The following is a 14,760-nucleotide window of genomic DNA, read 5'->3' on the forward strand; positions in this document are numbered from 1 at the left end:
CTTAAAGAATTAGGACCGTGGAATAGGGCGTGGTATAATGTACAGTAAATACCTACACGTAAAATATATAGGTACACCGGAGTGAGCGCCGACCTCACTAAACATCGAGTCTGCACTTCGTGTTGCCGAGGTATGCGTGAATAAAGTCAAGTTTTCCGAAAATCGTTTATATTTTATAACAATTTGAATTCTATGAAATCAGTTCATTTAAAAAAATAATATTTATTTTATTTTTAAGTCACAACAAAAATACACAAGTGCTTAGTATACCTACTTTATATTGTAAATTTTATTGTAACCAAAAATTTCAAAATGTATACACATGCAAATACCATTGAAAAAATATTCTAAGTAATAACCTATTGCTCTCAAAAAACTCAAAATTCGTGTACAGTTTGAGTATTTTATATTAAATTTAATATACTTGAGTTAAATATTTACTGGGTTGAACAAGTTAAATAACAAAGTGTAAATCGTTTTATTTTATCTTGATATCCTTGGTTGTATTTGATGTTTGATTTAAACATTCAAACAGGCCACATCAGTTTTATCCTTGTAGTAGATAAAAAAGGTTAATTTCTTCATCATATAACATTGAAAGTTCAACTGATTAACAATTTTAGAATTTAATGAAAAAATTACGTAACGACAAACGATTTTTCAAACATAAAATTTAAAAAAAAAAAATTTTTAAGTGACATAAAGCATACATTTTTTACTACTCTTACAATGTGGGGATGTAAAACAAGTCATTTTTTGAAGAGTATTATAAAGTGTAGTTAGTAGTTACTTCTAACTTTTTCTCACTAACAATTTCGCTTGATTTATAATTTTATTAAAATATAAAAATAATTTTCAATCAAATGTATTAGATACAAAGCCAAAGACGTTAAAATTATTCACTCGTATAATTATATGAATAAAAACATTTGAATTTCGTTGTTCAAAACGAACTTTGTCTTTGTATTTTAAATAAATACTTTTTTTCCAACCTTATGATGCTTTTTATTAAATTCGAAAAATAAACACATATTGTGACGGGACGACATATATGTAAATAAAATCGTACGCATGCAGTTATTATAGTTTGGCAAACAACCATCATAAACTATACCTGATCCTGTGAGAGGTTTTCACCACTCCGTTTTATATTCCGAATGTCGAATGTCAAATGCCGAATCATTTATTATATTATACCCACGTATGCTCCTGCCATGTTATAATGTGTACAAACGAAAAATGGTTGACCAAATCTAGACGTATTATTATTGGATATTTTCTGTAACACACATTATTTGGGATTGGTTGTCTGTGTTCAAAAATAGTACCGTAAAACCACATATTTGAACCCTACTCTCGGATATATCGGTCGTTGGACATATATATTTTGATATTCTGTCTGGTAATTTCAGTTGCGTACTATAACAGACCCTGACACATTAGGTATATAATACAATTGGTTTTGTTTGCTAAACATATTCGATAAACTCGCACTGCTTTCGTATTACCTATATGTACACTATAAAATATACGTTGCGAGTATTGGAATCGTGTTTGTCCTCTTTAATTCATCATTGTAAATGTTTTTTTTTTTTTAAGCTAAAAGTTTATAATAAAAAATAAAAAATAAAAAATTATTATCACACTTGTTATAGCAGATGTACAAAAAAAAACTTTTATTTAAATATTTAATAGTTATAAACTATTATAACTTACAATTATTACATTATTTATTATGCCAAAATTAAAAATATGTACCTAGTTCATAAAAAGTTCTATCAATTAATATTGTTGATGTATGTTAGTTTCTTTGGTTCTCAACATGCACCTACAAATGTATGATTACTAATAATTTCATACTGGATATAATAAAAGAGTACTTTGATGTATTGTTCTATAGAACTTAACGATAAAAATATGTATACAATTTTTTCACTGTGATTTAATTCCAATCTGTTTAATATTATTTTCAGAACTGTAATTTTTATTAGAAAAACCAAAAATAGTATCTTTGAATTTATCTAAAATGTATAACAACTTTTTATATACCTAGCTTAGGTTGGTTTGCTACTACAGAAACAAAGTATAGGTTTTTATCATCTCCATCCACAACGCACTGACTAAATTATACCGTATCTTATAAACATTGCCTTTATTAGTATACTATTTTGAAATAAAATAATTTTAAAGGATTTTTTTCACACAAAAAACCTTCAGTAAATCATGTGCTATTCGTTATGTTCAACATATAAAAATAGATATGACATTGAATGACATTAATGATCATTTTTGAAAAGGTCTGGAGTCTTATTCAGTCGTAGAAATAAATTCATTCGTAATCAAACTAAATCCCAACTTCGTGTATATTATGTTCAATGTTTTGGTCCATTAATATTTTTCGAAATACGCCTTTCGTAAATATTAAGACACGTACAATTTTAACATTTTACATCACGCATATATTTTTTAACATTTATGTTTATTTTTAGTATGTGCCACTATATTAATGATAATTCACGTTTAATTTTTTGATGACATTTCATAATACAAATTTTATACTTTTAAACAAAATACTGTTTATTTTTATTATTATAATATTAATTAAGCATCAAATATTGAATCAATAGTTTATTTTTATATATAAGTAGATAAGTATTTATAATGTTATAATTATGTCTTCTTTGATAAATTTGATGAATTTAAAGAACTTGTTCCAAAGCGTCTGAAACCAACATCAATTGTTTTATAGGATGCATATTATAATGTACCTCGATATAATATTATATATCTATTCGACAACGGTTTGAATAAATAGACTACCGCTAAATCAAAACCCTGACTGAATAGACTAGAAGCGATTTTAAATGGCCGACTGCATACCATCTATGATAATTATAATCTGTTACTATATAAGTATACAATATAACAGCTATTTCAGGTAGCTACGCTGTCATCGCAATCACCATCGTTGTCATCGCACTCGTCCACTACATTGTATAATATTATTATTATTTACTGCAACAATTCGACTCTACCGACTCTAAATGAAACAATTCTGGGCCAAAACCATTAATTGCATATTTTAATTTCAGTGAAAATTGAAATATGCTTGTTAATAATAAATGAAAAGACTTCCATACTTAAAAGTTACGTTTTTCAAACTGTGCTGTTACATAATATAATATTTAATAATACACTTTGCGTTGTTGATTTTACACTTGTATTATTAGTGAAAACGAAACATACGATTAAGCTTAATTCAAATATATCAATTTAACCTAATTATGCTAACTGTTCTACCTACAGTATACGAACTTCCTTTGGTATATTCTTTTTTTAATTTATGTTAAAACGATTTGTTAGAATAAATTGCACAGTTTTTATTATACAAACAGCAAACAGCCGTGATGTGATTGAAATTCTTTTACGTTTTTGTTTTTCGATTTATATGTAATTTTTGATTCTAAATAAAAACCGTGGTAAAATAGATTTGAGATACAAATACAAGTATACAACACTCATTTAAGGGCAAGTCACGGATTTTATTTTTATTTATTAAATTAGAATTAATTAAAATACATTTTACAATAAAAAAAAAAAAAAAGTATATGTATAAATTGTTATTATTTCACATTACAAAGAGCTGTAATAAAAATATTATTTGTTTAAGAATTAATTCCGGGGTTTAAAATTGTTGATAAAATAATTTAACATGGTTTCGCTTGTAATTTATAAATAGTGTCTTAAGTAAACCATATAAGTAGTCGACTATATACAACATTAAATAGTATAATCAACATTCAATGATACAAAATGCAAAAAAAAAACACACCAATGTAGTAATAACTTATAAGTGTTTGTAATTAATTGCGTTTATTTCCATACATGTTTACAGTCTTGATTTTAAATGTACACATTTTATATTTAAGTACCAACTATGAAGTGACTTTTCACACCTTTTAAATTACACGTATCGTTGGTTTTTGAATTTGAAAAGTCGTAAAAGCTTCTAGATCTGAAAAAAAAAATAATTTAATAAGAGCCGTCTTTGAGGTATACCAGGGTTTACGAATAATGATGAAAAATAAAAATAGTTAGTGGTTGTACAGGTAAAATATTTATGAGTATAATATAATAATATAATAATATATTATTTATAAATATGACATAAAACAAGCCAATTATGTAAAAAATTATGTATTTAACTAATATATTTTGTATTAATACAACGTTTTTAATACTATTTTAAAATTTAATACAATATTTCATTAGTATTGGTATCAAATATATTGTGTTTTCGAATCATATTATACTATCAGTAGTGTAGATTGTGTAAATCTGCAGAATGACTTGTATCTGTATTTCAAAGATTTATAATTTTATTCCTATAATTGTACGCAACTATTGACTTGAAATCTCGCATGAAATCTTCACATTTGTTTCTTAATAAAGGTTAGCTATTAGGTTCAGTAAAAAGTATAATTTTTAAGCAAACGTCTAAGTTCTTTATTTGGATCAGTTGTGACTTGTGATTTATCAATAAGAGTTGTGCGTAATAGTTACGAATAAAAGTACAAATAAATCCCAAGAGAAATCCTAGATTAGTGATTAAAAGAAAAATAAATAGCTGCTGCATTTCAAATGAATGTTCATTTATGTGGTATCTAGTATTGATAATAATTACTAATGGACACTAAATCTTTTGTAACCTGTCAGCAGTCACACTATAGTTATTTATACATGGTGCAAAGTGTTGTGTTGATAATGAAAAGTCGCTATAAGGTTAGGTCCTTTGATATAATATTGTTTTAATATTATGTTTAAAACTTTGTAAATTGTGTAAAACAAATAAACGGAACGTTTTTAATTATCATTTATTCAACTGTTTAATAAATTAAATTTGTGAAACGTAAAACTAGCTTAACATCCGTCAACAATTTAAATGTTTAAACCTTTTGCTTAAACATAATGTTTGAATATTAATCAATTCTGATTATATAAATAATATTAAAACAACCATACTATAACGGGGTTATTTTTTCATTTTATTATTCGTTTAAACTCAACAAATCTTTAAACATTTTTTGATTTAACAAGTGATACTGTAAAAAAAAGAAGATTAAGTTTTCAACATAGATAAATCTTTGTAAGTTGAAAAAAGTACTGAATAAGTTAGTAATACATTTAATTCAGTAATAACTATTAAGAACACTGACATCGAATTACATTTGTAACCGACTATCTCGACAAGATGAATTTATGTACAATATCTTAAATACTTATTCATAATTCAAATAATATAATAGCAATAAAAAAGATAGATAATTACGGTTTTCTGGCAAAAAAATATGCCGTCCTGAGTCCTAACAGATTTTCTATTGGAGAACGATTTTACAATAAATCTGTAGTTCTTGAATTTTTCAAATATATTAATAAAAGTCGAAATTTAAAGTAAGTATATAAAATTGTTGAAAGTTAAAAGTCACAAAAACAAATTAAACGAAAGTAATGTTTTCATTGTCGGAAAAAAATATTTTACTAGTATTATTGACAATAATTACTCATAAATATCCTAAGTTTATAATCGATGTATGTTAAATTATACTTATGTCGTTTATTATTGTATCAAATAAAATATATAATTTTCAAAACAAAAATTATTTAGAAATAGATATATTTCAATATATGTTTTGAAATTATAATTATAAGGGATTACACGGTTTTGAATTTTTTTCTGACAACGATAAAATAAAAATGTGAGTATCTGACACTAGATTAGCTAAACGTCAAGCAACTATTGACTCTTTTTTATTTGTGTAAAATATGTTAATACTAAAAAAAACACGATTCGATTACATTTATATTATTTTTCTATTCATACGATTCAATAAATTACCTAATTTTAACTATTATATTCATATTAAGGTTAAGAGCGGAAAATCTGAGTTTAGACCACTATCGAAATATTTTAATTTTTATCGTGTACTTAACTTTCTTACTTAATACATATTCAATTTTTCCGGACCTTTATTGATTTTTGTATTTTAGTTTAATATAATTTTATCAAACGTATTCAACCGTGAAGTATAAACTTTTTATAACGATAAATTAATTACTATTATTCTAAAATGTAATTTTAACCACTGTTGTCAATATTTGTTTACAATGATTTATTCATTAATACATCACCCAACAAATTACTTAACCAAAATAAAATTAAATATATTTTTTTCTAAAAAGAAAAATATAATTTAATTAAAAGTTTTGACATCGAATTTTCTTTAAATTAACGTGTTCGAAATAAAAATAAATAATATTACATTAACACTATAATTTTTTTTATATTATATTCTATTTATTAATAAATACAAGGTTGATACTATATAATGTATTAAAAAGTATTGATTAAAGAATACGAACATTGAATCTATAAGCTACAATAATAACTATTTTGCAAACACTGTTAAAGTCAAATATAACAATTTAACAAAATAAGGCCACAGCATTGTAATACAATATAAAATATAATTATAAAACAATTATTCTTAACTGAAAATAATTACATAGTGTTAATTCAATTCTAATCGGCCAATATACCTATAAACATCCTTACTATACATAGAAGCACCTGTCATTATTGCCAAATTAAACCACCACTTCCAATCTTTGCGAAAGGTATTATTGATTTTTCGGACTTGTGCATAGTCTTAATACAGCTAATTGGTGTTGATAACTTTTTCTGTAAATCTTCGCCTGATTATAAATATAAATTGCCAATCCTAAAGACTACAGGACTTAGATACATTTTTGCAAAAGACAAGAATGCTCAATATCACACATATCAGTTAAAAGAAGATAAACCTACGCGAGTTTGTTATTCGTAATCTTCACCCTTCCATATCCACAAACCTAACAAAAATTGAACTTGGACTCCACATTTATAAGATAAGATAGGTCACAATCGTCTTATATAAGACCACCAAATACCCATTTGCCCCTCCCCTCTAGCTCTGTTTTTGTTGACCTTGAAATAACTAACTACTTGAAAAATACCTTCAAACTCTCTCCTTGAATGGTCGTCTAAAAAATAATGCCAAAGACCTATAGAGTGTACTATAAATACCGGTGTAATAAATGCATAAACATCGCCTAATCTCTGTAACCCACTTTACAAAGTATTCTCAAACATTATCTATTCTAGATTACAATCTACTGAAATATAACCATACAGATGTCACATCACCGGGCGAAACCGCTTACTCATAAGTTCCATCCACTCGACAATTATTTACAAAAATCATGTCCAATCATGTGCTATCCCAATTACTCTAAATACTATCTCAGTTATTATCACCAGAATTTACAGCTCTTCTAGGCACAATTTTACTATTAATAACCTGGCAGACATTTTCGACTCAATAGCACGAAGGATTACTCTTTAAATTTAAGTAGTTATCTTTCACTCACCTCCCATTCCTCTTAATCAAATCTTACCTGACTTACCATTACTAGTTAGTTCAATACAGATGCATTACTTCATAATTTTTAAAAATGAATGCTAACGTCCCACAAGTTAATATTTTATCTTCTCTATTTTTAACATTTTTACTGCTGACTAAACCCACTACGCAGCAAATTTTTGTGATGAATTATGAAGTTATATAATATAATATTTTTACTTGCAAAATAGTATTACCTATTCAAAATCATACACAGAAACTTTGGTTTTTAAAAACGTTAATATTATTTTAGTATAAAATATAAAAATAAAAATTCTTATATACTCTATACATACATCATACATATAATAATAATAAAAAAACTATACAAGTATATACAAGCATCGTTACCACAACCATCAAGTTTACTTTGATGCAAACAGTACATGTAATTTGTTTGGTATTAAATATTTTGTGAACATGATTAGTTAGGTTTAAAACGTTTCTTTAGTACGTAATGCTTTTAAATGGTTTTTACTTTTTGAGTTGTAACTCAAAATAATATTCAAACGAAAAACAAGGATTTTATCTTAATATTATTTAACGGGAATCAAAATCCAATATTCAAACGTAAGATCTAAAGCGTAATTCAAATTCAAATTGTCTAATTTGGAATATTCTCATTACTAAAATAAAATTTAGGTAAGCATATTCTATACTATGTTTCTCATTTTTTTACTAATGATTCATAGAAAGTACTTAAATTATGAACAGTATTTAGTTTGTGTTTGTTTTTAAATGTAAATGTACTTTTTTTTCCAAAACTGTTTTTTTTAAATATTATTGTTCATGTTATTAAAGAATAAACCAATTTATAGCAGTAGGTCATGTGTAAAATGTAAATAAAATCATTTTTTAACTTTTTATAACCATTTTTGATTTATCGTGATATAACAATAATCAACAGTATAAAGTCATCAAGTACCTTTTAAATATTGATGTACTCATTAGCCATTTCAACTCTTTAAACTACATTTTTACTTATTTTTAGTACTGAATAAAACATGCCATGTTTTTAAAATAATCCCCTATACCTAGTCATTAAAATTTATCGTATATAAATACCGCTAAATAAATTTATTTTTATTTTTATTTTTTATGTATACTTACTTCCTGATAAAAATCTAAAAAAATGACATAATAACTATATACTATAATAATTCTATAGTATAATGTATATAGGTTACTCACTTACTTTGTACAGTTACTTTTGAGATTATTTAACTGCTATCACGTAGATGGTTAAGTCCTGAATGGCTGAATTTGCACAAAGAGATCTGATGTAGTTGTTTAATTAGCTTTTACGGTCTGTATAGAGAATCTGATAAATTTAAACTATTCTTTAAACCTATAATATTATCAGAGTTGAAATGCTACTCATCTCACAATTATTATCTCAATAATATTGTAATTTAAATACATAATCACGTGTTTTTCATCGACATATCGATTATTCCAACATCACGTATCGTATTTTCAATAGTAAAACATCATGTTGGCTTTGTTTCAGATTTCGTCAAGGATTCAAGCAGTTCTTTTCTTTCGTACCATGCATCAATGTAAGAACCGGCAGCCTAATCCGACGGGAAGTTGTCACCAGCAGGTACAGCTATAGCGGATCCCCGGACGCCCACTATCGGATAGTGCGCAACGGTAATAGTAAGCCCGGAAAGCGAGATTCGTTTACGTCGTGCGCTGTATATATTACTAGTAGAGACCTGAACAGACGAAAACTGTTGACCCGATCTAAAATCCTCTCATAGATTAAAAAATACGTAAAACTATGAAAAGATGAAAAACCATGTTTTAAGTATTCGAGAAATATGAAATGTTAAGACTTAAAACGTATTGCAAATTGCAATAGAATAGATAAAAAAAAATTAAAATAAAAACATAACTTAAAATAAATAATTATTTTAAGAATGAATAACTAATGTCGACAAAATTCACAAATAAAATTAATTAAGCTTTCCGGTAGAATTGTTTATCATATTAGATAAAAAAAAATGTAATTTATCGAAATTAGAATTTCCGTAAAAATTCCAGTTTTTTTTTTTATTTCTTATCTTATTATAAAAATAGTACTTGGTATTTTTAATTTTGACTTCTTTAAAGTACAAACTAGATAAAATTTTCTATCTGAAACTACACTTCAAGTTAAAAATCGAAGAATTTTATTGATACTACACAGTACACGTGCACATGAACAAAAACACATATCAATGTAAAATTTTTACATTTATTGCTCATCTAAGAATCTAAAATATATAAGTACGACGATCAATGTTTTAACTATTTAAACATATTTTACAAATCAATAATATTTTTATAAGATAAATAAAATATTTTCATGTCAAAGAAAAATTATATAAGTATGTCCACATTTTCGTTAGTATTTTTATTTCTAATTCTGTTCTCAGTATTAGTATAAAAAAATTATGCTTAAAAATATATAATACTAAATGTAATATAATAACATTTTTATTTATTTCAAAAAATCTTTATTCTAATTAAAACTTCTTTTTATAATTATTTCTACTTAAATACGTTTTAAGTTTGTGTAAGTTTAAATGATACACATTTAATTATCATGATCAAATTAAATACAACGCGAATCTTACAATTATTTTCCATTTTATATTTAACTTAAATGATAGAAAATTATATACCTAATTTAGATACAATTATATATTACACATTATAATAAATTGCTACACAATTTTTATGGAAAAAAATGAATTATTAAACAATTATCGTCTAAAATGTTTTTAAATATCTTTTAAACTCTTTTATACCAATCCTACTTTAAATCAGAAATAGCACATAAGTAGTATATTATATATTATGTGCAATATAAGAACAGAGTAAAGTTAGTTTAATATAATTTAATAGTTCAATTAATTTATTATAACAGAGATAATTGAATCGATTGATAAAATCAGTAAAATGCTTTAAAGTATAAATTTCACAACTTATTATCCATAATATAGATGTTTTTATAATTTTATTTATTATTGAATATTTATATAACTTAAGTTATGATACTCGAAAATGTTTATAATATATATATACTTAAAAAATTTATAACATATAAAATATAAAATTATATTATTCCATGAATTAATATTTTAAACGTTCTAATTTAATTTTTATTTATAGAGAATAATGATTTACAATACAATACAATATAATGATATCTATGTAAAATTTCTTCAAAATGTGTTATTCTTCATTCTGATTATCTCGTCATCAAAATTTAATTATCTAACAATAACTTGTTAAGGTTTTGTACTAGGTGTGCAACCTATGTAACATAAATTGAAATTTTTGTCATTTTCCTGTTTTTAGCATCACATTTTAGTTGCACGAATCTTAATTTTTTTTTTTTTTTGGTACATCATCGTATCTTGGAAAATAAGTACCTACCTACTCAAAATACAATCAAAAAATAAACGAAATTAATAAGGAAACCGTTTCATACTAGTAGTACTTTAAAATATAATGATAAATAATAATAGTATACTATTCTCCTTTGTATGTTTTTTGTACACGGTTACAATATTCAGTATCCTCATAATATACCAGTGTGTTGATTCCGACTTTCACAAAAAACTATTCATTTCAAGATAATATACGAAGTAAGTCATAAAGTTACAATGCCAAATAATTTTCTTTTCCAAAAATATAAATAATTTAATTTAATTATTATCAAAGACTATAGAAGAATTCTTTCTGAAACGAAATCAAAATTAGATTTTGTAACATTATTATTTATTTTTACTAATAAAATCTGTAGCTTTCTATATTATATTTTATACATAATATTATAATGTTTTCCTTGATAAATGTTTAACGTGCAACGCTCGTCTCGTTTAGTGTTTATTTATTTTATTCTCAATAAATTTTTTCATCTCCGAAAGTATTTATTGAAGTTTAATATTTTCTATTTTAAATATTAATATTATGTAAATAGTCAACAGGTATTTATTCTATACTACAATCAAATATATAACTTAAAAGTATAGAAAATAAAATTAATCCGGTTACCCCTTAACCTTTTACTGTATGATCAATTTCCAATATTTATATTATCAAAAAAATATAATCATAAAAGTATTTTAAAGTAAATAAAGTTTAATATAATAACCACAAGCGTCTTAAATAATATTATGAATATAATATATTATATACTTTATATTTAATTTTAATGACGAAGTGAATAACTTTTGACACAATTTTCTCAAATACACTCCTTATATTGAAGTTCTTATGAGTGAAAAGGCAAAAAATTATGAATAGAATAAAGTTTTCTAAAAGTCAATAAGCTGTTTAACTATTTAAGTTAAAGGAAGCTAGATATATAGTCAAATCAGATGTAACGTTTTTATATCATTTTCATTATAAGTTATAATATTTTTTTTCTTATTTCTAATCTTAAAATAAATATTAGTCTAAATAAGGTACAATTGACACATTTTTCGAAATCAACAAAATATATTGTCACAGTTGACTCGAAAGGCAAAAAAATACACGCACAAGCAAACATAAATTTATTGTCATCTCGATTCGAGCAGTATATGAATAAATAAATATTGAATATATTATACAACATATATTTTCAGATCCTTAACATAAAAATTATAGGTATCACGTTTAACACTTCACTTATAATAAAACAACCAGAGAGTAGAAAAAAAAATATGCTACCGAAAGTACTTACAAACGACTATTGATTATCCATGAGTTTTGAAATAGTTTTTAACAGTACCTAATAAAGTAATAATCAATCAAAAATAATGAAAACCATAACTAACAAAATAAGCAAAATTAATAAAATAAAATTCACAAAAACACATGTTGCTATAATAAATTATACACTTCCTTAGTATAATATATTAGTATTATATAATTATTCGATAAACTATTATATCAATAACCCTACCTACAATAAAATAGGTGATAGTCTTTTTTATCATTGTTATTATTATTATAATTATTCAATAATTTTATTTATAGATTAACACAGAATCACGATAGATGTGAATTACAATAATTTTGTTATCCAATTAAGTCAGTAATAAATAATTTAATATATTCTTCTTCTTTAATGAATTAATATATTATATTATTAAAAGTGACGTATATTATTATATTATATTAGTATATTATTATGTACACGGTGGAAACTGTTCATGATCTTATTTTATATTAAAAATGTTCTTAAATATTCAGTGATCGGTTGTATACTTATATTCATTATCCTAAGGACGCACGTACCCTATTAAGTTCTAACCGACATGTGCTCATGATACATATACAATATACATGATTGAGTTTCAAAATATTTTTCTTTGAATTGAAATCGTTTTTTTTCTCTATGAAATCCGTTCGTTCGCAACACAACCTTAGAATATTATATAACATAAATTTGAGATATAGAGAACTTTCAATGATAATCTTCTTCGAATTTATAATCATTATGAGCAAATACATTTTTTTTATGTTAACGTTTGATTTGGTAGGTGGCAACCTCAAATGCCCTTGATATAATATGCTATACTAATTAGTAATTACTATCTATGGTAAGGGTGACGCTGATGAGTGATGATATTATGTACCTTGGTACTTATAGGATAAAAGCGTGCATTTTACATTGGATTACGTGGATTATTATTAAAACAACTATGCTGATACAAATGAATTGTCCCGGTATTAAAATGTGATCGGTGTTCAAAATGATAAAAAGATAACATGTGTGCACAACCAATGGTTTTTTATTTTAAACTTTTTTTATTATTATGTATTCCAAATATCATATGAGACACGAAAAAACGATGAATCTAACATTTTTCTGGTAATATCCGGAAATGTTTTATTTCCACTACGGGGAACAAGGTTTTTGGTTACCCTCCATCGGAATTATTTTACCCGTTGAAAAGAGTGTTCGCTGACGAGGCGACAATGACTATATTAATATTCGTAAGCTACGGTGACAGATGGGGAAGAGTAAAATAAATTTATAATCATCCAGATTCTTTAAAAAATATTCTATTGTTATTTGTGCAAAATATAAAATATGTGAAAACGTAAATTTAGTTTTTGTCTCTGCCCCTGGTCGCTCATATAATTTATCATTTAATCGGACATTCAGACCGGAGAACCACAACTAATGACTACCTATAACAATAATAATTATTATAATAATGAATACGAATAATAATACAGTTTATCTATATAAAAACCCAGATGAAAAAAATCAATTTATAAAATTTAATTTAAAAAGATTAGATTATTTACTATTATTAAAAAAGTAATTTATCAAACATGGTAGTAGTTTTTGAGATAACCTATTAAATACTGTTAAAGTTAATGCAAGTAAAAAAAAAATGTTTAGAAAGTCAGTTTAAAATAAATTTTGGTGATTTTTTGATTATTCTAAGTTGTGTTCGCAAACAATTTTCAAGTAAAGATTAAGTACTTAACCTTTCTGCAATGAGCAACATTGAACACTATTTTGTGCTAATTCAATTTATAAATAGTTCTAAGATAACTCACTGGTCATTCATTGTCAATATATGTTCAATTCTGCTTTATACGTGAGTGAAAAACGAAGATAACAAACCTATGTCCTATATGTAATGTTAATTTAGGTTATATTATGTTTTGAATGAATATAATATTCTATTATATTTAGCTGGAAACCTATCAAACAGTTTTTATATGTTATATTTTTTATAGTAATTTCGAATGAAAATAATAGTATTGTTCAATTAATGGAATATTATTTATAAATTAATCTCAAGCGTAGAAAAAGTGCATATTATCAAGACATTTCTAAAATCATGCAACCAGCATATAATAATAGAATAGGTAATGTAAATAATTCATACCTATTTCATCAAATATCAATAAATTTTTAAATTTAAAGTAAAATGTCTAGTTTTCATTATTTAGTGGTTCACCTAGAAATATTTTTTTAGTTAAAAAATTTCTAGTTCTATCGACCGAATTAACCTAACAATGTTGGTCATTTACCAGTAGGTATATTATATTTTTTTAATAGATCAATCAATAAAAATAAATACTAGGAAAAAAACTAAATGCTAAAAGAGCTAATGAATAGATATTGCAAACTTTTCGAATAGTCTCAATGGCAATGAAGAAGCCCAAAATAAAAAATAAAGAGGTACTTTTCAAAATAATAATAAAAATACGAAATAATTGTATTTACCTACTTGTAATTTTTACCAAATATTGTTTA

The 14,760-nt window shown here is 24.7% G+C and overlaps 1 protein-coding gene across 1 annotated transcript in view; it reads left to right on the forward strand.

The window, feature by feature from the left end:
• Nucleotides 1-14,760, forward strand: part of LOC114121671 (tachykinin-like peptides receptor 99D) — a 186,990-nt gene that overhangs the window by 159,879 nt on the left and 12,351 nt on the right. Inside the window, exon 7 of the mRNA XM_050204506.1 lies at nt 9,010-9,152. Within this exon, the coding sequence (XP_050060463.1) occupies nt 9,010-9,152 (143 nt within the window). The remainder of the gene's footprint in view (nt 1-9,009; nt 9,153-14,760) is intronic.

This window comes from Aphis gossypii, chromosome 1 (genome assembly GCF_020184175.1).
Source record: "Aphis gossypii isolate Hap1 chromosome 1, ASM2018417v2, whole genome shotgun sequence".
NCBI lineage: Eukaryota > Metazoa > Arthropoda > Insecta > Hemiptera > Aphididae > Aphis > Aphis gossypii.